Source organism: Phaethon lepturus, unplaced genomic scaffold (genome assembly GCF_000687285.1).
Source record: "Phaethon lepturus isolate BGI_N335 unplaced genomic scaffold, ASM68728v1 scaffold21111, whole genome shotgun sequence".
In the NCBI taxonomy this organism is placed as follows: Eukaryota; Metazoa; Chordata; class Aves; order Phaethontiformes; family Phaethontidae; genus Phaethon; species Phaethon lepturus.
The window spans coordinates 96,704-122,117 of NW_010520155.1; the positions used below are offsets into that span (position 1 = coordinate 96,704).

The window sequence follows — 25,414 nt, forward strand, 5'->3', positions numbered from 1 at the left end:
TCCTCCCGGGCGGCCCCCCGGCTACGCGGAGGGCACGTCTGCAATCGAAGCCGTAATTATTTCTGTGTTTAACCTCTGCAGTTGCGCTATGTGTGACCTAAATACGCGACTCGCAGCGTTAGAGATCCGAGGGGCAGAAAAAGGCATGTTTCAGTAGACTCCGCCACCTCAGACCAACCCACTAGCCTGCTGTGCAGTTCTCGAAGACCCAAATACCAAGGGCTCCCTTACATTTATGGGAAAGTCTCCCTCAACATCTTTCCCTGTGTAGAATATTAATATAAAAAAAAAAAAAATCAAGCTATTTGGCCATCCTGCCTGGTATTTTTCAAAGGCTCTCAACACTGGTCTGCCGTCGCTCTTAACTGTGGTGAGCAAAGCTAAAAGCTTTTGGAAAATCCCACCCCATGTCTTGAAGAGCCGGGAAAGAAATTAGACTGCTGAAAAATCCAACAACATTAATAGAAAGAGGACTCTTGGCACTGACTGTGCTGCATCTGCTCTGCTAAGTAGGTACATTTATTTCAATCCTGTAGCTGTTGTCTTGCTATTTAAAGCTGCTGGCTTAATGAACTTTCAGGGTAGACACCAAGCCTGAGCCTTCCTGAACTGATGGTTTAAATATCCTTGCTAAATTAGTTTGATCTCATTATGGATGGACCGTTCCACAGTTGGACTGGCAGCTTCCATTCCTCACTGGAAAACAACCAGGACGTTCTCCATAATATATGATCTGTTCCTGCAAGGTCATACCATCATAGAACCATCAAGGCTGGAAAAGACCTTCAAGATCATCAAGTCCAACCATCAACTCAACACCACCATGCCCACTAAGGTCCACTCAGAGCAGCATAAGCATGTCTCTAAAGGTAAAATTTAAAAGTTTCTGTTATATATGCACTGCCCCAGGTCTCTCACCTCTCTCAACTTTGTGAAATTCTGCTGTGTCAACAGGCTCTGTCAGATGATCAAAACTTGGATTAAGATGGGAAGCAACACCAGAAACCTACTTCATAGTAAAACAGACAGCACATCAAGAGGTAGCAAGACCGTTTCAGAACAGCCAAAGAGGTCACAAACTCATTTTTAAAGAGACAAAGGATTGAATAGCCACCTCACACTCAACTTTAAGACAAATAGGAGCAATTCTACAAGTGTCTCAGGCACAGGCATTTTGACAAGCAGTCTCTGCCTGCAGATCAGGCATGCTTTTTTACCTCAAACTTCCATACGGCTTCAGTAACCCTGCACACACCTTGGTTCCCATTTTGTGTAGAAGTGCTCCCAAGAAGAGGCAATTCTGTGCAATTTGGAGAAGCTTGCTCTCAGTCAGGAGCGGCCTGCCACGGGAAGCCTGGGAAACCCCTGCCGAAGGCATCGCGCGTGTCAAACGGATTGCATTTAAAACAAGAAAGAGATGGCTTCCGCACCGGTGGGCTCAGTCCCGACGGGTGTTTCACAGCGCAGCCCCTGGCACATCGCTCCGGATATTTTACCTATTATGTTGATGAGAGACAGGCTTGCCGACTTCAGTGCCCCGTTTAAGATGGCAGATGCGAAACGTTATTTCAGGCCTTGTGTAAGCAAACTGTCTGCAAGCACCGGTAGCGAGCAAAGGGGCAGACACACATCAAAGTATGACGGTTCTCAAGAAACGTGAAGCATGAGGTGAACAGATTGTAACTCAGCCACAGGTGGGACAGTTAGTGGTTCAGAAACACCTGCATGCATGCTCAGGTCTTACAGATTTCAGCCGTAATTACGGACGTGAGGAAGCCCTTTGAAAATCAAGAGTGCAAAGGAATCAAAGGGTGTTTCAGCCCCGTAGGTGGGCTTTCTTTTCTGATAAAGATCGTGTTGGTGAGTGAGAGAACACAGTAAGGAAAGCAGAGTAGCTTGGCCTCTGGCGTTACCTGGCTAGCCCCGTTCCGAGGTACCGCATGACAGACGGATGTTAGAAAACTATTTATACAGACACACAGAGCACCACTCTCTTTTCTAGGCACTTAGACCCACTAGAAGACCTGGAGAACCTGAAAGGACCAAAACCAATATTCGTTATGCAAGAAGCAAACCATAATGTAAAGGGAACTAATGATACTAATGCCATCAACTCAAGGGTGTCCCACATCAACCAGAAGGAACAGACAAACTGCTGTGCTTGGCTTAAAAATGAAAAAGCCTCAGCTTAAACAAATCAGTGTGGTGAATTCATGCTACAAGATTGCTCACTATAACATCTTCTATGTCGCTAGGCATCTCGATAAATCAAGCACTGATTAACCAGGTTTTTAAAAAAAAAAAAGGTGCCAACTGATGTTGCAGGGTCTGTCAGGTTCAGACAATCTGAGATAATTCCAGTTCTCTTTCCATGTCCAACATCCTCCTGAGCACTACTCAAATGTAGACATTCAGCAGCAAAGTTTTAGCACACACACGCAAAACTGACCACAAGCTTCAAGCACGCAGGATTCTGTAGAGTTCCAGCCTTCCCAGCCCCAGATTACACAGCACGTCCTCCTGAGCGAAGGCTGCATTTTAAATTAGAATTGTTAAAAGGTGCATATTAAACCATAGCGAGGGATGACTTGGTGACCGTTACAGAGGGACACAGCGGTTGCCTACAGACCAGATCTGATCTGTCCAGACCAAACCTCACCCTTCACTGGGAAAGATGCACTCCATCCAGATGAAACGACTCTGCTGTAAACCTTTTCTCTTTCAGCAAAATGCTCTCCCTAACCCACATCTGAGGGTGGGTTAACCCAAGAGAGTTGGATTGGTTTTTTTGCTAAAACCTACACGAACTACTGCTGGTGGGCGGAAGAGGAATTTCTCTGAGGAAACTGCAAACCTTCACAGACCTTTGATGGGATGACATACCATCCCCTCCCTCTCTCGCTACACGGTTCCTCTAGAAACCACTCCAACAGACAGATCTAGATTTTCAACCTCTTTTCCCCATTTCTGGTTTTGTGTCCTGTAAACAGGATCATAGCTACACCCTTCAACTGGTAAAGAAAACCTCCAGTAAGCTGAGGCCACATGTGACCACATGCAGAAGAGCTGCAACTAACGGTGCAAAATGAAAGATGGGCTCAGCTCGCAACCACTTATCCCTCCTTTAAGGTTTTCCAAAATTTAGATTCTTCAGTTATATTTATCCACCTGTCAACATTTTGACTCCTGCCAAAAAAACAGGTTTTACTCTCTTCACAGATGCAAATGCTAAGAAAATTCTATTGCAACATGCAGTTTATTAGTTTCACGGGCCCCTCATTACTGCTTGTTGCTTTTGGGTCCCAGTACCTTGCTGAATCCACTGCCGAAGCCAAGTATCAGTCATTTCTGAAGCCCAACGTGGGGCAGAGAGCCCTGAATGCCTGTTTCCAGTCAGCTACAAACACTGAATTTCCTCTCCTCTCCCTCCATTTTCTTCAGCATTACGCTGAGTTTAGGCAAATCTTCCACTACGGCAACAACAATTTTTCAGACCTACAAGTGGTTTTAACAACAACAGTCAGTAAACCACACACTATCGCAGCAAGGCTCTACACCCCACGACCCGTGGGGTAAAACCTTTATACTTGGCCAACAGCAATAACATATCATTAAAGGAAAAACGTAACCTTACAGCCCTTCAGCAAAGAGAACCCCTGAAAACTCCCTCTGGGTCTTTAAAGGCTGGGCATTCACATGTACAAATATGTGCTCACGTGCACGTCAAGTACTATACTTGGGATGAGGAAGAAGCCATTCCAGGTTTACATCTGAAGAGTAATGTCAGCAGGCAGCTTACTGTCCCATCAAAGCAAATTCCTTCTTCATCCTATTTCCTCGTAACACTGTTAAAAATCCAAGTGGAAAGCAGCTGAAGTCGGGCAGACAACGAGACTTTGTGACGCAGAGGAAGACGACCTCAAGAACGTAAGGTGTTGCCATCCACTCGCCTATTGCCGCCTTTCCCTAAGTTGGGAATCAAGGCCCCCATCCTCCTCCAAGCCTGCAGTCTGCATTAACAGCTCTGCAAAATGGTACAGAGCGGAGCAGCGGAGCGAGCGTCACTTCACGAATGCGAGGCGCAGAAGTGCCATGCCCACGCCTTCTCACCCCTACTTTTTAAAGTGAGAAAAAGAAAAATTAAGAAGCAAGTGATGCCTCTAGTCAACTTCCTGAAAACAAGGTTTAAGGATGTTTGAGGCCAGCTAGCTTTAAAATCACTCCAAGGAATAGAGAATATTCAGTCTTTTGTTACCTACGTTATTAGCATCATTTTTGGGATTATTTTGTGTAAAATGCCTTAAGGCTTGAACTGAGGAGTAGCACTATCGCAAGTCATTACTTTATAGCTTACAATACTAGTCCCTGATTGGACATGAAATCCCCCAAGATATTTTGGAAAGGGACAGGTTATTTTATATTTTGGGCTTCTTGCTCTGAATTTGCTCAGAATCACCTTTGCCTATAAAAGGACTTTTACGCAGCCACTGAATTCAGTCTCATGAATTCACACAGACAGTTTCTTACCTTCCAGAAACCATAGATCATGCACAGATCAACTGAACAAAGATAAGAATTTCCATTCTGTCAAAGAATCATACGTTCTTCTACTTCTGTTTCTTCTGACACGGTAATGGCTCACATCAGCCTAAGTCTGTACCCCGTATCCCAAGCACTTCTGCTCTAAGGGCGCCATCAGAGTTTCAAAATAGAGAGATTCGTATCTTCGTTAACATGTACCTGCTGCACTTGCTGTGTGTCTAAAGGGCACGGAGCTGGGCCAGCCCAGGGACAACCCAAACAAGTTCTGCACAAGCACAGGCATCTCCGCGGAGCACTGCTTACTGCTGAGTATGTAAACACGGTGTCTGCATGCTGCCTGCTACGACAGTGCTTACCAAGAGACATGATTTCATCGGGTTTGAGCCAGAGAGGTGAGCCAAATTAACTTGGAGGGCAACCAGACAATGAGAAGAAACCCCTTCCCAGATCAAGCAGAGATGCATTTCCTCATGGGAAAATCTCCACACGTCTGTAGTAAAGAATGAGGAAGACAGAAACGGATTCAGATCGCAGCCTGTCCCAAAGCAGGAACTTGTATCTGCCTTCCTTGTTCCTCCCTTGTCTCATCCCTTGCAAGTAACAGCAAACTGTACCGTCAGCTTCGTACCAAGATACGCAATCGGCCGATCCGAGAAGGCAGAACTGGGCTTGGCACCTCTGCCCATGCCTGCTGACGAGCCTCCCGCGGCCCTCCACCATCAAGTCTCTCCTCCACCCTCAAGTCTCTTCCACCATCAAGTCTCTCCTCCACCATCAAGTCTCTCCTCCACCATCAAGTCTCTCCTCCACCATCAAGTCTCTCCCCCACCATCAGGTCTCTCCTCCACCATCAAGTCTCTCCTCCACCATCAAGTCTCTTCCCTGGCCAGCTGAGTCCTTCCTCCACACCTCTAACTGCATTAACCATAGTTAATCACAGACCCACAGAACGTGCCCAAAATACTAGCGGGTCAATCCTCCAGACATTAGCACTACAAAAATCACTAAACCTTCCCTCTGAAAACCCCATTTTATTCATCGTTTCGCAGTATGCCATCCTTCCCCATCCGCAGTGTTCTGACAGCATAAATCTTCGCTTCTTTTCCAACTCTTAGTGTGTTTTAGGCAGATAAGAAGAGGGTGTTTCAAGCCTGCGTACCAGTAACGCAATAATATAATTAATTTTTTTGTTTACCTCAAAAATACTTGTATGCCAGCTTCCTGGACGGTTATAAAAAGTGTTTCCTTCTTACCGGTTCTAAGTGGAAACTGGGGCCAGGCTGGTTACAGGAGGTGCTTTTGGAAATAAAGGGCTGGTACACTGCATCTGGAACATGGATGGGTAATAGTCTGCGGTTAAAGGAAGCCACATTTCAGCGAGCACCGGAGTCAGCAGTCCTGCCTGAGAACAAGGGTGTGAACGCCCGTTTTCTCCCCGAGCGCAGAGACAGCCCTGCAGGCCTGGAATATACTGAAAGGGCTCTGCAGAGGGAACGTCGCCTTCAAGCCTCCTCCTCAGTGTATCAGAAAATATCCCTGTCTGGATTTTTTGAAGGAGGCATCTTTCCCAAGCAATAATTTACTTAGGGTAAAACATATCTGTACATGTTCAATGTCCCTAACTCTCTCCAGATGGGAGAGCTGAAGGTTGTTCGTAAACTACCGGAGTTTGGCTTGCTCGACTGAACAAGACACAGATTAAAAAAAAAAAGAGTGACATTTCCAGACTGCACCAGTTCCCAAAGAGAGAAGTGCAACTGGACAGGTTTCGAACTGGAACAAAATGTTTATAGGGAAGGTTTGCATTTCTGGACCCGTTTACTCTCTTGCCTGTAATCACAGACATGTTCCATCAGGTTCGTTTGTTGTGGCACAAGCAGCTTGGCCTGGTGAGTCCAACCCAGATTTGATCATGCTCTGATTTGCACGGTTTTCACCAAAGAAGCTGAGAAATCATCTTCGGGTAAGATATCTAGATTTAGACTTCGTGGTCCTTACGGACAGAAAGGAATAGAAGTGAGGTATCAAATCAAAGCTGGCTTAAGCTTTCTACTCAATAAAAACAAAGCGCTCAGTATAACGGAGACAATCGTTTCGTAAACTTCTAGGAACTACTTTAACAACCACGTTATTAAAGATTTTGCAAATCAGATTTTATACGCTTGTCCTTATATTTGAAGATGAAATAAACTACCAATTACGTACTAGCTGAACTGACAGTGTCTAATACTTGGCCGTGTTAATAACTGCAAAAGTCAACAAAGAGAAGGAGTTATCTAAATTCTCGATGTTAGAAACTGAGATGCACTGTACCTTTCTTCAAGACGTTTGGGGTTTCTTTATGTAAAAGTGGGGTTTGCTTGTTTTAAAACATGGTTAACAAAACAGAACACATGAACCCAAAAATCTTCCAATTCTAAGGAAAAGACTGAAACGTCATCCAGTTCAGTCCCTTCATCTCATCATTAACTACATAATAAAAGGAAAGTGCTGTTTATCTCATTAAACTTGCAAACACCTACCACCTCCTCCGCAGCCTTTCTGAAGGCAGTGACCTACACATCATCTTCACAACACGCTATTCATCGAGCCCCGAAGAGCGCATGAATCCGATCCCTTTTCTTAGCGGTGAGCACAGTCCCCGGCTCCAGCCAGCCAACACGCACAGCGTGTTACGCAAAGGTCGTTAACGCAGCTGTCCCAGCAGCCCTTAATCCTGGAAACTGCAACACCCTCGCTCTTCTGCTCTCGGGTCCCTTCACAAGAAAGGCGCTGAGCTGCATAAGAGGGCCCAGCGGGCTCAGGATTTCCTTTTTCCTTGGTGTCCGGCACTTCTTTTTTTGCCCCCCTCCTCTTCTGATGCGATGGAAACGCCGCATACCTCACGTGCATATCCACCAAGTCCCCGCAGAGCTGGCCTAGCTCCAACAGATGCAGTCCCTTTATAATCATCTATCCCTGCAAAATGACTTCAAGCATGTTAGACTAACGCTCACTCTCCAGTTGTCTCCACGCCCCGCATTTCACTTCTTGCTCAGTTTCTGTTACATTCTCCCCCCTTCAAAGAAGAAAAGCAAAAACCAAAACTCCCTCCTACCCCACCACAAGGCAGCCACTTCTTCTCCGCTGGCCAGCCGGCACCCCGACTCCATAGCAAATGCCTTCGCCCTGTCCCACTCCGCTAAACCACAGGGTTAAGTCCTAACAGATACTTCAGCTTCCTATGCCACATACTCTCTACTGGCAGCTGTCTCAAATATATGCATATTCATACCAGCTTTCTTCCAACTCCATTAAAATTGCTGTTCAGGATTCCCCAATTCTTTGTTTCTAATATCCTTAACGCTCTTTTGAAACAGCATTTGAGCCATGTACCACTAACTTGTTTACAATCAATATATGAGATTAAAAAACCAGGGTTATAACAGGGATTTCTTGCCATGGCTGCCAGTAGTGAGTATCAGACTATTTTCTTTGAAAAGAACTAGTCTTCTCTCAGACACGCTTGCCATAACTACAAGTGAACGCAGCAGCTGGATATTGGATATACGGCGCACATAAGCTATTCCGACCCTCAAAAAGCCTTCATCAAATTCCAGTAACAGACATCTGAAGCTGGCACAGTCTGAACATCCAACAAGTGTCTCAAATCGGCAATCACCTAAGAGGCAGAAAACGAAATGGAAATAAAGAGCCGTTTATAAATGATGGAGAACGTCAACAGCGGAACAGCAGAAATTTCTGAAGGCAGCCTGGCGTTACTACGTACGCGGAACTAGACAAGAAAGGGTTGTTAGCAGGTAAAAACAGCATAGGAAACAAATAATTCAGGTCACCTACAAAGGCAAGAGTTTCCAAAGGGAAAAAACCTGGGGAGATGAGGCAATGTGTAATTCAATGTTTGGAAATACTAGACAGTAATCTGAACTACTCCTATCCTTTACAATGTTCTGAATTAACTGCCCCAGCTTGAAAAAAGATCTGGCCACCAGTGCAAAACAGCAAGTCCCTGCAAGAACCTGCTAAAGTATCTGGGTACATGAGACTGAGAACAATACAGAAAAAGTTTCAAATTATGTAGTATTAATGCTATTGCACGGGACACCTGGAGTATTGTGTGGTATTTAAGTGATCCCATTCCAAAAATACGTAGTGCAAAAAAGGTCAGGGTGGAAAAGTCTATGGGATAGAGATGAAAGACTGCACATTTTTACATGCAGATAGAGAGCAGACAGAACATCCCAAACCTGTAGAAACAGAGGAAAAAATGCCATTAACCCTTTCTCAGATGACACAAAACAGAAACCATGCAGAACAAAATGAAAGGCAGAAGATCAAAACCTGATGGAGGAAATCGGTTTTCAACCACGGGCACAATTAGCCTGTGGAAACAATTCCCCTAGGATATCGATACATCCAAAAGCCAAAAAGGAATTTCTACAGATCTGGTCACTCGCACACCAAAGAGTTCTTGAAGACAGGTAATTATCTCTTTCGGTGTAAAACCAACTCCTGATTTCTGAGCGTTGACAAGAAAACTTCCCTGGGACAACTAGGGCACTACTACTACTTTGTGATTTGCCTTCCTTTCAAGTTGCTGCTCTCTGAAGTATCTGCACCTAAACAGGCCCTGAGCTAAAGACAAGACCGATCTGATCCCATGTTACTGTCTTTATATGCGGCAAATAGCCAGCAACATCATTTCAGAATGAAACATTCACATATTTCTGCAAAGATCAGGTTGTACGACCTCTGTTTGCTCCTCTCTCTCTCGCACAGGAAGCATTTTCCCACTTACAAACACGCTCTTTAACAAAACCCCAACCACCTGCAACTAGCCTCAATAATCTAAGCTATACCATATCCCGGGCTGTCATCCTATATTCAAAGCTTGTTAGCGTGTTCCCGTTTTAGCAGGCTGTCACCATCTCTCTCCCACTTCTATTTAAGCAGCCATCTCCCAGATTTCGGAACAAGCTTGTGGCCAACAGAGAAGACAGCAAGAGGAACGGGACTTTATGACAAGTCTCCTACAGCAGTACTGAAGAGCTGCACAGTGATGACACTAGATAAAGATCTCTCTCCTCTGCTTAACAATTCCAGTAGGAATGGAGATACAGGGCATCCAAAACAGATCTCATCTGCCTATCAAAAAACTCAGATATTCAACGCCTACAGATACTCAAACACACAGTAATGCTACAATTTATTCTTCTTCTTGTTTGCAAAACTTAAAAAACTGGTTTTAAGGTTAGTTACTGAAGGGAAAAGACTTATTAGCACCACAAGTTATTGATGCAAAGAAGCCAAATCCCAAGTGGGTGTGTTTCTCACAGCCTATAGCTTGGTGGCCTCTGTACTTCTCATCAGCCTGCTTCCATGAGGCCGTTTCTAGCTGAAACCATGGGGTGCTCAAATTCTAGAGAGGGTGCACATCCTGAGAGCTAGGGCAGAAGCTGCAACAGATCTGTCTAGGCATCTACTCGCTCTTTGCATTTCCTTGCTATCTCTTTACTCACAGTGTCAAATTGCTTTTAAAAATTTGGCCTCTTCCTGGGTTGGCATTAGCTCAGGAGCAAACGCAGGTGATACAGAAGGATGAAACGTCTGCTCCAGCCTGTGCCTTGTCCAAGCCACAGCAACCATTTGACAGCAACCGATTGAGACTACTCTGACCTTGCAACGTGAGGTCACTGTTTTTGCGGATCCAGTTTCCCCCTCCATGATCAGATCAGGAGTGGATCGCTAGACAACAGACCATTGTAGCAAGCGAAATCTGAAACCAGTACTTACTGAGCGGTTTAAGGATGCTGCTGCTTGTCTCATCAGCGTTCTCTACGTCTGATTTGTCGGAGTAGTTCTCGGAGATTTTCTCCTTTTCTTTCTTTTCTTTGTGCCCAGGTCTTCTTCTATGACGCCTCCTTCTCCTATAGCTCTTCGGCACGTGGACCCCAATGTAAATAGTGTGATGACCTAGGGAATGCAAGCACAGCAAATATTAACTTGGCATACAGTTTGTGCATCGCTGGCCAGTACGCTTCATGTTGCATTTCATTCAAATAGGCAAGTGAAGTATCCTTCTTTGCTGGCCTAACGTTAGTTGGCACTATGCTTCTTGGCTCCAAAGGTGAGCTAGGAGCTCTTAAGCTACCATTTGGAACAGTATTTTTTGTACAATCATTCTGAGAGTGCATGCCAGTGCAGACTCGCTGATAATTATTCTGTCCTTGTGACTCACTTGAAAATAAAAATAACCACAGAAGACCATTGCACTAATTTTGCAACATAGAATACAGTGCTCTTCAAAAATGATCCACGTTAATTTTTCCATTTGTTTTACCAAATACATTGGCTGGACTTAACGTCTACCTTGTGCAAACTGCTCCAGCTTAATTGAAGAGCTTAGAGCAACAAAGTTTACATCACTTGACTATGTAGTGCATTGTATAACAAGTGTCAAAGTACCATTAGGGTACTTTTATAACCCAGCAGATGAGGAAGGACTACTAACATAAGCTACAGTAAACTTCTAAGTACCTGATGCTTTCAAAAATTAAAATTAAGTAATAAAAGACTAAGTGCCAAATTTCATATGCTCACTGTAAGTACAAAGTATTCCTGTTCCCTTTCATATAGGCTTTCGTTTCAAACTAAAGCACTTAAACTACGCTTGCCTTTTTGCAGAGTTTGATAATTATTTTCAGCACTTTCTGCACTTCTACCAACTTGGGATAAATATCCTGTAGAAAGCATTTACATGCCTTTTTCTGGGGCCAGATAATTCAGTCATCTTACTTGAAGCTTTAAAAACAGCTCCTTCAGATTTAACTCGTGATACGCGACAGCAGTATTCTACGCTTTTGGCCCAACTTGGTTTCCCCACTCCTCTCTCTGTGTAGCCAAGCAGAGAGTTTCAGACAAACACAGGTGCCCTGTTACCGGCTGAAGTACATTTATCTGAATGCACGAGCCGCCAACACGGGTAAGAACAAATAGATTTCTCTGTAGGCACAGTCATTTACTCCTGCTCCCAGCGGAGCGTTTCAGCAGAGTCACCGTCTCGGTCACCTCACATCCATCTATTCTTAGCACATGCTTACACCTTGCACCAACGCATGGCTAGTAAAACCCCACGCCAGCAAACCAGATGACGTATTCCAGAGAAGGCAGAGGCTACAGCTTTCAGGAAGTTGCACTCCGTTCCACAGCACTGTTCCACCCCAACTCTTTCGGTGGGTGCCTCCCCGGAGAGAGGGGAGACCCCCCCCACACAGCAGCCTTCGGATCCCAGCCTCCGTGACTTGGCTGTGGCTTTGAGCAGGAAGCACAGAGAAGACACCCCTCAGTCCTGATTCCAGATACCTCCCACAGAAGACATTCAGCCGAAACTCTCTCTTGAAACACGCTCCACGGAGTGAAATCACGTCACTCCTGAAACCAGAAGGACTTCTGCCAAATGGGCGGGCACCCAGCAAGACGACGGCGACAGCGTCCCAAAGCCAGAGCTGCTTCTGCGTCACCAGACGCAGAGCCCTGCGACGCCTCCCCGTTCAGCTCCGAGCTGCACCCACCTCTCTTCTGCAGCAGCCATACTCCCTCTTGCTCCGGAATAAAGAATTAAGTCAAGGGAGTAACAGAAGTCAGGCTTCACTCGGTAGTGCGGTCACACGCTCGAGAACGAGAGAAAATTGGCCCTTGCCACCGACCCCCCTCCACCGACGCTCCCCAATTACGGAGCGTGCACTGCTGTTCCCTTTCCGCCGCAAGCTGCGGCTCTGGTTACCGTGGGCTTTGCAGCCGCAACGCAGGGCTCCAGATGAAGCACCTACTTGCAAGACACGGGAGGCTGCTCTGGAAACGCCAGCGCCAACAGCAAAGCCGGGGTCTGCAGCTAGCAGGTAACTTCACCGCTAAACACGCCTCTCTCATTCCTCCTTGTGATAAATCCAATCTTTGAGATGGAGCAACGGAAAGTTTAGGCACAAAGCACCCCAATTTCCAGAACAAACTGCCCTTTCCGTGAAAAACAACACCCCACATTTACCGTTTCAAATTCCACAGGCTCCCGAGGCCAGCGGTAAAGTCTGAAGGGTCCTTCATCTTTTTTCGCATGTAAATTTTCATACTGAAAGCATCCAAGGTCCTTTAAAAAGCTGCTTGACCGGAGTGGCCCTCCTTGACAGCAACTTTAAAATAGCTAAGCGAGTTCCCCAAGGGCTTTGCAAATAACGGAACGATGAGCTGTATGCAAGGATGGGGCCAGAAGCTTATGAAAATAGCTCATGCCCTGTGCACGTTACGCTGTCTCTCATACCTACCTACACACATGCTCTATAGCCCAGCAGACCTATCAAGGTGGTATACAGAGCCCCAGCGGTAGCTCTTTTGAAAATAGAAAATTGCAATGTGTGCAGTTGTTGAATTACTGAAGTATAAAAAAAAACCCTGAAAAAGCCTAAAAAAAAAAAAATGTTTTCCAATATGATCAATAGAAAAAAATACATTCATCCCCAGACAGGCACAAAGTATGATGCGTTTTGGCTCCAAAGTAATTTGTTACGTGGAAATGGTAATAGAAAGGGAAGGCTTCTCAAGAAATTCCCTTCTCGCTCACAGACGCGGTGATGCGACGGGACCTGTGATGGCCCTGAAGCGGATCGCATCATCCGTCCGGTGGCGAGAGTCCTACAGCGAGCTCAAGTTTATGGTGGCAACTATGCAGAAGACCATACTAAATAAACAGAACACATATGAAGAGAAAAAGTGTCTGCGATGTCAAGATACAAACCAACAGCTATAATGGGTTAGTGAAAATCTCTCCGGGTGAAGTTACAGTTATTGTTTTAGCCAGTATTATCCAGGCTGAGATATTAGAAGTTGACCGCTACACGCGCATCTCCTGCCGGTGCTGGGCGTCAACAGCCGTACAGCCATCCGCTACGGTAGCGGACGCCAGTGACTTGCCACCCCAGGGAGCAGGACCAAAAAACGAAACAGCAGTCCGGGGTCGAGCAAGATCCAAAATCAGGCAGCACAACAGCGACAGAAGAAAAAGGAGCCGCATCTGCTGCCTGCAGCCCAGCGTGCCAGCGCCGCAACCTCCGAGAAGGGGGCTCGCGCCACAGAGGGGGTGGGCAGAGCCACGATGCCCAAGCTGGAGATGTCTGCAGCGAGACTTTACAGATCAGCACCTGAAGAAATGATTTAGCGTCTAAGGAAACCAGGAAAGCTCTTCCAGCAGCTGGAAACGTCAGCTTTAACGTGGCAGATGGCTTAAACGCCGCATAGGGACAGAGAAGGGGAAATCTTATCTGAGCTGTGGGGTAGGGATGGCCCTGGGACAGACAGGGTGGTGGTAGCCGTTCCCAAGGGACTCTTACAGGAGAGACGGCATCCAAAAGCCCGATGGAAACGGATGGGGCGACTCCAGTATCTGTATTAAAACAACGTCCTCCTTTGAATCACTTGCATTCTGTGGTCAGCTTGACAACAGAAACACATCATAGGAAGCCTGTAGTCTTAATACCTTAATATGCTGCTAACAGAACTGGACAATCTCTTTAATCTTTTGACCACGTGTGCACAGTACAGATTTTGGTAATATGAAACTAAATTGTATATACGCAGGCAAACATCTGCATTACTTAGCTGCGTTACCATGTTCTGCAAGGGAGAGGCTTACTTTTCGTCTCTCCCCCACCCCCCGTCCCGTCCTCCTCCCAGTCTGTTCAGGGAGGCCAAGCGAGACATTTTCCTTTTCTGCGTACTTGAAGTGCTTGGCATCTGTTTATATTGTTGCGGACGCTGAGATAAACTTCTAGGCTCCCTTCCCAAAGCGCCTGGAAGGAAACAATTGACACGTACTCTCAATGCACTGGGTTGCTGAGACACTTCCTACTCACCGGGGTAACAGAGCCTTTCCCATGAGAACCATCGACTCCACGTGGTAACGCCTGCTGCATTTCACGAGACACGCACGCACTGCGCTACTACCCCGCGGCTCAGTTGGGGAGCACAGAGCCGAGCGCTGAACTTCTCCCGGTAATCCCGGTCCCACTCAGGCATAGCTCTCTCTTGTACACCTGACATGGGACAACTGCCGCTTGCCTCCTGCCGCCCCCACCGCATTCGCAGCCTTTTCTAGGGGCTGCTCCCGTCGCCCTCCCCAGGAAAATAATTAGCCCCTGTGTGCACCTCATTCATTTTCAGAGCTGTTTTGGTTGACCAGAGGCACGGATTTCACAACGCTAACACCCCGTAGGTAAGAGGCACAGCAAGACCCGCGGGTCCAATTGGCACCTTTTCTATTCTGAAGGACAGCAGTGGGTCGTGGCTTCCTTGAACTTACACCTGCCATAGCTAAAACTTTTGAAGTTAGCTTCTTGTGCCTGAGGAGAAACTTTAGCGCGCACCAAATTTGGAGCAAAATCGTTTCATCTGATTATTAATAGACCAAGAAGTAGTCATCATCAGAGAGGTATTTTTCCCCCAGAAAAATTTTGGTTGAAACCACATCTTTTGCTTTATTAAGAGCTATTAAAGAATAGCAGCTCATGATTCAGAGTCCAGATTTGGAGCTTTGGCACAGGAGACTCCCTGAGTCAGTTTTACCGGTGAAAACCCACTCATGTATTAACCAATTTAAGTTCTGTAAAACGCAGCATTCCCTCCCTGCCTGCCAGAATATCTGTTCATCTCTTGTGACCATCCTGGCCAAGCACGGTCTTGTTGACGTCCTGGGAATTAAACTCTCTGAATCCCAAGTCGCGCACGCCACGCGTGCTCACGCGCTGACCCCAGCAGCGCCCTGACAGCATGCGCTAAAGAGAGCGGCTCCAGACACCCTGCCTCCACCAGCCAGGCCCCCGAGCATACCGCCTCAGGGCAACGCCACGCTTATTGCTTTTCTCAGTTACTCCATTTAAGGAAACGCGGGGCTTAAAGAAAGGTAAACACAGGAAGAAAAAGAGCGTACTGAAAAATAAAACCAGTAAGAAGGCTGCAGGCTTGAAGTTGGCTGAAGTTCCAGCTGCCCATTAGTTCCTTGTGCGGGTTTACGTAGCCACATTTGTGTGTTAGCACAGCCTGATCACCTACTACCTACCCTCTCCGGTCTCCTTTCCAGGTGCTCACTCCCCATCACCCGCTGAGGCTTACGGAAAGCTTCACACCAGTTTCTCGGCAGGAAAAGCCAAGACCTGCATCAAACACACCAGGCTCCCATGTCTCCATACCCGTAACTCCGTCTGGGGGGTTTTGCAGTCGCAGTGCTACAAGGCTGGAATCAAACCTGAACTGTCCGTCAGAGAGGATCCTTTTGTGTCCAAGGAAGAAAGGATGGGCAGTTCTTTAGAGGCCGAGACACAGGGTGTACGTGCAACGCAGTCGCTGAGCGGCTGCCCCACCCACTGCTACACGAGGGGGAGTGCAGCAGTGAAAGAACCAGGAGAAGATTGGCATCGTCATCTGAGGGTCCGGTTAAACGTACGTGACAAAGAGACCTTGGGATCTGCCTGCAGGAGAAGTGTTACTCGCTCTCTATGCAATCATGTCAGTCCCAGTCGGGACGTCCCAAGGCCTGTGAAGCACAAGCCATCTGTATCGTTCAAAACACATGCTACGTTAAAGAGGCAAACGACAAAAAACATCTATACAGAGAGTAATCCATAGTGCAAGTGTTGTTTCCCAAACTAGTTCTGGAACCACGTTCGCCTTAAAGAGCGTTATCACTTCCTACCGTGTCCTTGGTAAGCAACCGATTCCTCCCAGAAGAACTGTACAGACAGACCTGATGTGTGATGCACCAACGGAGATTTGCGGAGCTCGGGTTTCTCATGAAGTTTGAATTTAGGTGATTCTGGGGAGCTTCATCCTGCAACAACAGTCCTTCCACAAAGCCTTCTGTATTGTACATTCTAACACATACAGGTAATAGATTATCAGCGGTTGTGGTAGTAATCCTAACGTAGGGTACTACCAGAAAACCTGTGTTATGGGAAATGCAAACTGAAATCAGAGCCTTAGCATGAGGGGGAAAAAAAAGACGACAAAAAAAAGATAAATCAGCAGATCTGATTAGGTTAGCTAAGTGTGGTGATAACTTTTGTGCCTGAGGTGTCAGCATTCATCTGGACACTGAGCTGAGCCTACAGAAAATGGTGACAGCGCAATGGCTTTTCTGTCGGAAAAATACAACTTGGTCATTTGGAGAAAGGAGCTGAAAGTTACAGGATCAAAGGATAAAGTCTGCCTGGTGCATAATATCTAAGAAGGAATCCCTTCCACATGACTGGGGTTGTTGAGACTTAGAGCCTGGTGAGACTAGCCCATAAAGAATCTCAGACTGGCACCTTAGAAGGAAACAAGGTGAAAACCTAAACATTAAAAAATTATGAAGCGAGCTCGAGAAGCAGGCCCCTGTGAACCTCATGAGGTTCAACAAAGCCAAGTACAGGGTCCTGCCCTGGGGTTGGGGCAACCCCCAGTATCAGCACAGGCTGGGGGATGAAGGGCTGGAGAGCAGCCCCATGGAGAAGGACTTGGGGGTCCTGCTGGGTGAAAAGGTGGACACGAGCGGCAACTTGCGCTCGCAGCCCAGAAAGCCAACCGTGTCCTGGGCTGCATCCAAAGGCACATGGCCAGCAGGGCGAGGGAGGGGATTCTGCCCCACTGCCCCGCTCTGGGGAGACCCCCCTGCAGGGCTGCGTCCAGCTCCGGAGCCCTCGGCACAGGACAGACACGGACCTGCTGGAGCGGGGCCAGAGGAGGCCCCAGCAACGCTCCGAGGGCTGGAACAGCTCTGCTGGGAGGACAGGCTGGGAGAGCTGGGGGGGCTCAGCCTGGGGCAGAGAAGGCTCCAGGGAGACGGTACTGCAGCTGCCAGGGCTGAGAGGGGGCTGATAAGAAAGATGGGGACAGGTTTTTTAGCAGGGCCTGTAGCGACAGGACAAGGCGTAACAGTTTTAAACTACAGGAGTGGAGATTCAGACTAGATCTAAGGAAGGAATTTTTCACGAGGGTGGTGAAACCCTGGCCCAGGTTGCCCAGAGAGGTGGTAGATGTCCCATCCCTGGAAACCTTCCAGGTCAGGTTGGACGGGGCTCTGAGCAACCTGATCTAGTTGAAGGTGTCCCTGCTCACTGCAGGAGGGCTGGACTAGATGGCCTTTGAAGGTCCCTTCCAACGCAAACTACTCTATGATTCTATGAAAATAATCTGCTTATTAGCAGTTTTCTCTTGCCCCTTGTTTTTACCTTCAAGGCTCCTTTCCAAACAACAGGGAGAGTCACATTAAACCCGATCAGGCTTGGACAGGCTCATGTGGTTACAACTGACATGTCTACACAGCCAGCCTCTTCTCCACAAGCTCTGGTCACTCACGTCTCCTGCGCTGGGCAGCCGTCTGTACCCAGGCTCTCAGAGGAGACTGGGACAGATATTTCAGACTGCCCAAATGAAAGGCTTCGCTCAGGATGCCCCAGGCATGGCTGACCTATAATAAGACACAGGCAGGTCAACGTCTGCCCATTTCCATCGCCTACCTACCATTCTCATACCTGGATGGAACTGAAACACAGCATACCCTCAGGGCGGGGAACCTTTACTTCTTGATGTGGCTTCTGACACATCCCAGGAGCGTATGGCTTTCACTCCTACCACTAACAAGTTGCTAACTTGATGAAAACTTGCTTCGTAGCCATGTCTAACATTTGGGAATCTGCACCTACCGCAGCTCTGAAGTCACATGAGACGGGCAGGGGATGCAGCCCGCCACGTGCTTCGTCAGCAGAAGATGGCGTGGCACACCTTTGCGGCCAAGAAGAAGGTGTCGGCGTACCGCCAAGCACACAGCGAGACGTGGCACTAGCCAACATGCTGCTGGGATTACAGCCAGGCTAGCGTGGCTTTTAGCGGCTGCTTTTCCAACCCGGGGGTGGTGGCAGAAGGGTACTTCTCGTTTTGTGTGAGAATCAAAGGGAATAAATGACATAAAAAGCTGAAGGCCCAGAAGGGCAAATAAATCACAGGGATGATCCATTTTAAAAGCGAGATACTAAAAGTAGCACTAAGCAAGTCCCAAACTAAGCCCTGCTTAGTTTCAAATCAGCTCAAGAAATAAGAACAAAAGGCCATGCTGTCACGTGCCGAGTGCCCTTAACTCTACCTGATTTTAAAGGAGATACCGGTGCCAAGCACCGCCCGGGACCGGCGCTGGCGGAGGAGCAGGCACAGGCCCTCCACCCCGACCAACCCACCTTCCAGGACACGGCTGTCGCGCTGCCCACCCAGGCGCACGCGGGATGGGGCGCATGGCCTGTGCGACACCCTGCTTCAGAGGGCCGTTCACAGCAGGGGAACAGAAACGGCTCTCCCGGTCCTTCCTACGCAGTTGTCAGAGTTCACCCAAAAAATTTCCCAGGAGCGATCTGAAAGGGCGTTTGTTTCCACACAGGCGAAAACACAGGCCACAAAAACAGCAGGCGAAAGGGAGTATTTTCAGTGATGCATTAGGAAGATGTAAATTCTGGGTAAGAGAAAAGACGTGGAAATTCAAAAGACCCGTCAGTGACCATGGCTGGTTCACGCAGTAGAAACAAGAAACACGGTGATTTCCCTGAGCGCTAAGAGCTAAGTACGATTCCCATTAATGCATATGAACACAAATACTGAAACTCAAAAGAAAGCAAAACCAAGCCATAACTAAACCTCTGGAAGGGCTGACCACGTGTACTCGCAGGCTCACCACTCTGTCCCCACAGGGTTTTCAGAAAATCCTGATATTCAAGCGACTGATTTTCCAGGCGAGTAAAAAACGATCGATCAGGTAAACAGCAGAAGGATTCACTAAGCTCTTCGTTTGTTGAAGTCTGGGAGAAATCTAAACAAGCTAACCTACCAGTTGGAGACAAATCCGATCCAAATCGCTCCCGTTCCCCACAGCAAAATAGTCCCGTCAAGCAGGGAAGTCACAGACAAGATGCGTTTCCCTCCAAAGAGAGCGCAGCCCGCACAACTGGAACAGACTCGGTTCTTTGCATCACAGTAACGATTTTATGAGTGCAGAAACATGCATGTACGTCTTACAGTGGTGATGCCTGGGCACAAAATTACCTCTCTGCAAGACGTTCCCATGAAGGGAACCCAAGGTCTTCGGAAGGACTGAGCGCAGACCGCCACAGGACCAGCAAGAGCAGGTGGATGCCTAGAGTTGGACAAAGGATGCTGGATAGGAGACTGGCCGGGAGAAGAAGAAATCATGTCTGTGTGGTAAAGACTGGAATAAACCAGAGCAAGTGTAACCAGGTAGCTGAAAAAAACCTGAGATCAGGATGGCCTGTGGGCACAAAGGCCTTTAAAACAATAGTAGTATGCAATAAAGTAATTCTTCCATGCTAGGTGGCAGTTGGCCAAAGAAAAGGGTCAGTGCAAATCCATCAGGCGATGGGACCAAATACTTGTAAAAGGACAACCGTAAGGTTGAGTAGGGGGTCCACAGCCTAATAAAAGCCATCAGGAGACCAGCCTGCAATGAAAGAGGGGCATTAAAGAACAAAAACGAAGAGAGAGGCTCCAAGAGAGACAAAACCCAAGCTACCATGCAACTGACGGGTGAAATGGGAAGGGTCAAGATGAGACACAACTGTGCTCTCCTCAGTTCTGCCAGCTCTGACAAAAGAACCCTGAATTCACGGCTAAGATGAAAGTATTCAAGAGAGGACCCAGCATCAGCAATGAGGATGCAGTTACTTAATCGAGCAGGGAACTTGTCCAAAGATCATGTTGCGTGTTTGTATTATTGCACTTCACGTCTTAATATGCTGCCCTTTACTAAAATGACCACAAGGGGTGGGGAACTGAGCTGTGGAGGGGAAGCCAGCACATAAGTAGATTTTTTGTTTTTATTTTTTTATAACATCAGGCTCCTGAGAACGTCAAGATCTTCAAAAGGTCAGTTTAATCTTTACATAAAGTGACCTCTGCAGTCTTTAAAAGGTTCCCACGTAAAAACACCGTAGTTAGCCAGAAGGAAAGTCTTCGTAGCCATCTGTCTAAAGCTTGCACTTCTCAATTTCAAAGGTATGCTCGTTCGCTCCCCATCGATGACCCAGACTTGAACTGCCAGATTCCTAACAAGATTCAGCGGCTGCTCCAGCGAAGCATGTTTAAAAGGTGAGCTAGCACTGTGCCCTGAAGAACGGGATGGCTCTAAAAGGCAGAGCTCACATCAAGTCAAGTAAAGAATATCTAAAAAAAAATGAAAAAAGGTCTTCATTTGACTTCTTCAAGATGCTACAAACCCTGCCTCCTTAAAAGGAGCAGACCACGTCAGTCACTAAAAACTACGACGGAAATTATTACAAAAGGATCAGCATATGAAGCCCAGAAGACCCCCGTTGATGACAGCTATAAGATACTGCTCCATGATGGGAAAATACAAGGAAGTTGGCAATGAATTAACGGGTGGACATTGTTTAGACGGAACAATAAACATGTGTTCAGGGTATTCTCACAGAGCTTTATATAAGCCATTGCGAGACTCTTACCCACAATGCCATAAGCTGCTTTTCTTGCTCTCCTCTTTGGAGCCGTGAGGGGTTACAGAAGCCACCGAACCTGTCCTGCTCTGATCTAATCTGGCCAGTACCGCTTGAATTCCACTGAAAGAAAAGGAAGACTTTCAAAACGCTCAGCTCTAGGGAACAGGGCAGAGGAGGGGAGCCGTGCTGGCCTGCTTAAGTTTTTAGGTCAAGGTGTTCGGAAGCATGGGACCTCTGGATTTTCTGCCATCTGCCTCGAGCACTGACCACAGTTCCTTTAAAACTACGTCCCCTTCCGAAATGCCCCAAATGACCATCCAAAAAGGCCCATCTTGGCTGAAAATCTTGGCCTCATTTTCCATATTTCCACCTCATTAATTGCCATGGCTGAACAAATGAATACCAAGCGGTACTTGGCACCATCAAGTTCATAGATGTAGGTAGGTTTTAGACCACCCTCCAATTTAAATAAGAGCTGTGGTATACTGATGCAGGCATCCAAGCGCCGTCCCCGTTTCAGAGAAAGAACCTCAAACTGCTTTCTGGGTACCGGAGGTCAGCTGCTGCTTTGCCACTTGCACACAAGCAACAGCAAGGCACACCGCTGCAATCGGCGCTCCAAACTCTGAAGCAAACACCATGGTCTTTTTAGAGCCTGAACTCCTAATCGCCGCCAACAACGGCAGGCAGTAGTACACTTCTTCCAAAGCCTGAAGAACAAACAGCAAAGGCTGGGCGCGGGTTAGCAACAGAAACGAGATATGCAACTGCAACGTGCCAGGCAGAGCTGGCATGTACCTAAACCACCATCCTGTCTCCCTGGGTTTGCCAAGTGCCAAAGATGGGAAGTGTTCATAACTGCCTGACTCTGCAGCACTGCGTCAGTAGGACAAAGCTCTGCTGCAAGCGGACCTTGATTCCAAGGCTGCAGTTGTAATTAAACATATAGAGGCCGCGGTGTGTTTTATCAAAGGCAGACTGCGGCCAAAGCCGGAGTTGCTAGAAGGCCGAGCTGCTGCCAGCAGGGCACTGCGAAGGAACGCAAACAACATGATGCTCGAGGCGGGAGTCCCTTTCACACAAAGGCCTCCAGACGCCTCTCCAGCAGCACAACACTTGCTTCAAGGAAGCGCTGGAGCTTCCTACGTCCCTTCTGAGTCCCTTTTCACCGCTAAGGAAGTTCTCACAGCGTTGTGCAACCAGGTTAGGAACATCACCCAAAGGGACGGACCTTCACGAAGGCTGAGGTTATGACTGAACTAGTGTACGGACCGCACTCATCCTAGCGAGCTACAGAGACAGCATCAGTCTTACATTACAATCCATTTCCGGATTAAGCCCAGCTCCACTAGATCTGGGCGCACAGACAAGAGAGGGAAGGACACTCCGGTGTTCCCTAGCTACACAAAGGCCGTGGCTGTTGGACGTGACCAAGCTTGAAGGAACACAACCCTGACACAGAGTCAGCTGTCTTCCATGTTCTGCCTCAGTATCTTTCCCTGTTTGCTGAGTAGGTTCTGTCGTTTACCTTCCCTACTTCGCTACACTTTGATATACGGCACGGAGAACGTCTCTCAAAAATCTGTCAGTTCAGTGAACAGGCAAAAACCATGACAGAGTTTGCTAAATACAGCCAAAGAGAGGGAACAGTGGTATTGCACATTTTAAAACTGTGACTGAGCCTCCCTTATACATTTTGTGTTACCTTTTCATTTTCAACGTCCACGAAAAATTCAGGAAGGGTAATTGGCACGTGTGGGGCTCAGATCGGAACGGTTCTTTGATGATTTCCCTGCTCGCTGCAGGGGCGTTGGACTAGGTGACCTTTAAAGGTCCCTTCCAACCCTAAGACTCTATGATTCTTCAATCTCCATCCTGAACTGTCACATCCAGTATTCCCGTGCCTTAAAAAGAGCTGTTGGGCAGAGGAAAGTCTATACAATGGGTAGGAGGACAGTCAAAGCAGTCTAGACTTGAATCCTAACCTAAATGACCCAGGAGAGGACCAAACCTTCACGTAACTAGCAGGTGCCCAACTACAACACCAGCCGATGTTGGGCAGCGTCTACAGAAGTGAAGCACGAAACAAGAGAGGGCTTAAAAAGTGACCTGCATAGAGTCGTTATCGTGAGCACACTGAGGCAACGGAGGCCCATGCCCCTGGACCGGACTGCTCTGCACTGCCCAAGTGCCTGCTCTCTCCGAGTGGGGACCAGCAGCTTCAGAGTGGCTCCAGGAGCTGAAAACATCCACTCAGAGAAGTCGCTGCCATCAAAGGCTGAAAGGTACCGGCATGCCATCTGAGGGCTGCCTTCCTAATTAGCACGGCCCTCGGGAAAATGAGTTTCACCGCCAGGTCAGAGAGCTGATGATCGTTTCCAAGCTGATCAGAGACGGAAGAAAGCCAGTCACTGTCAGAATGGTATGGCAACACCTTCTTCCACCGCCACGTACCTTGCACTCAGAGCATGTGTTGGTGCAAAGCTTATCATCGCTTAAAAGAAAACACCACCTCTCCTTCGCAACAAGCAAAGCACATGATATATTGACTCAGCTGGTCTTAAAACATTTTCTCCATTTCTCTCGCCTGCACAGCCAACTTATCACTACCTTATGTAAAGTTTATCATTGTCTGAACTTGGACTGCAGTTTTTCTCACAGAGCTTGGAGTAGGCTGGCATCAACACCTTCTCACCCAACCCCAGCAACCTCAAAGCCAATGCTGATTCCTGACAACAGATGAAAGGCATCCGCAAAGACCAGAATGATACCCCGTGCGACAACGGGGAACACAGACACCCACTGGAAAGTGCCAATAGGAAGCGTGCTCATAGACTTACTAGCTTCGAGCTAACTAACGACTGAAAAGTGATATTGTCTTAATGACAATAAGTTCTGAACAAACCACTTTGTGCGCGATTTATCTTTCACAGACCTCACAGCGTTTGTACTATTGACTTAATTGATCCACACAGACAAAAAGTGCTCCCGGTTTTTCCGTAGGTATCTACCGTCTTATCGTAAGTCTGCAGTGAGATCACAGCACTAGACCTTTCCATTTATGACAAACCACTTAAGGCACATTTCAGTATCCTGCAAAGCATCACACAGTATTAAAGCTGCAGAGAAGCTCATCTGAAATCTTTCATCCAGATACTTCAAAGCTGAGAAGATCCAAACCACCCGTCTCGTTTTTACTAGCTGTGCGGGGCAGCGCATAGGTCCCAGTCTGTGTCTGCCATTCCCAAGTTGTGCCGGCTGCTGTACAGAAAGAGCAAAAAGGCAGTGCCTGAGTCCTCATCGTTTGGCTTTTGCATGAGCAAAGCCCGAGCCGGTTTTACCAAAGCGAGATACAGCCTACTCTAGTCTCTCCAGATAAATTAAAGGTACCAAAGAAAATCAATGAAGTACATCCTGTGCTGAGATTTTATCCAATTAATTTTTTCATCATTTTTATTTCAGAAGCAATTAAAAACTCCAACTGATATGAAAGAGGTCTTCTGGTTATTTCTGAAAATAGAGAAGGTCTGCCTACAGTTGGTGATCAAAAATTGAGGGTGGGGACGAGAGAAGAAAAAGAAAACCAAGTAAATGGGCAAATACAGCTCATTTCTCCTACCTTCTGCCTGCTGTTAATAACGATAAAGATTTTCAGAGTTATCTTTGCCCTTTCAACCTCTCTCCTCATTGATCCAACCATCGAGTAATAATCTGAGGCTTATGGCACAGCTTTCAACCAGCAAAGCGCAATGACACAACAGGGTCGAGAATAGAAAGCAAGGAGGAGGCAAGTGTGGGGAGCAGCCAGCTAAAATGGAAAAAGTAGTTACGGAAAGTTGTTACCAAATTCCTGTTTTAGGCTCTCTATATAGTAAATCCCATAATAATAACAGGATCCATGAATAAGTTTCCACTGTAACAGCACTTTTCCCTGAATTCACTGCTTCCACAGTGGTATCTGAAAGAGATACCTTTACTTTGCAAATGATTTGAAACGCAGGACGCGACACCCAGCACTAGTGCTGGTCCCCTTCTCCTGAGACACGCAGCCAGAGCGCTCCTCAAGCCTTCCAGCAACGGGGTCGTCAGGCGTGAAATCACGCATCCTCCTCCCTGCCACCAAGTCAGGGCGGCAGCAACCCGGGGGAAGTTACGCTTAAAGAGCCAAGAATACCTTATCTCAAAGGATAAGGTGGAGCTTTATTTTTCCCCTCTTGCAAAATTGGTTATTAAGTAATCTGTTTATGTCACACATACCAGCGTTCCTAACAGCGGCATTAGAGCAATATGTCATTACCTTCAGGGAAAGGAACGTGCAGTGCTCTAAATGAATG

General features: G+C 47.2%; 1 protein-coding gene across 1 annotated transcript in view; it reads right to left on the reverse strand.

Annotated features, from left to right (window-relative positions):
• The window catches only part of SLC4A4 (solute carrier family 4 (sodium bicarbonate cotransporter), member 4), a 123,323-nt gene that overhangs the window by 93,861 nt on the left and 4,048 nt on the right, over positions 1-25,414 (reverse strand). Inside the window, exon 3 of the mRNA XM_010297313.1 lies at positions 10,336-10,515. Coding sequence (XP_010295615.1) covers positions 10,336-10,515 — 180 coding nt within the window. The remainder of the gene's footprint in view (positions 1-10,335; positions 10,516-25,414) is intronic.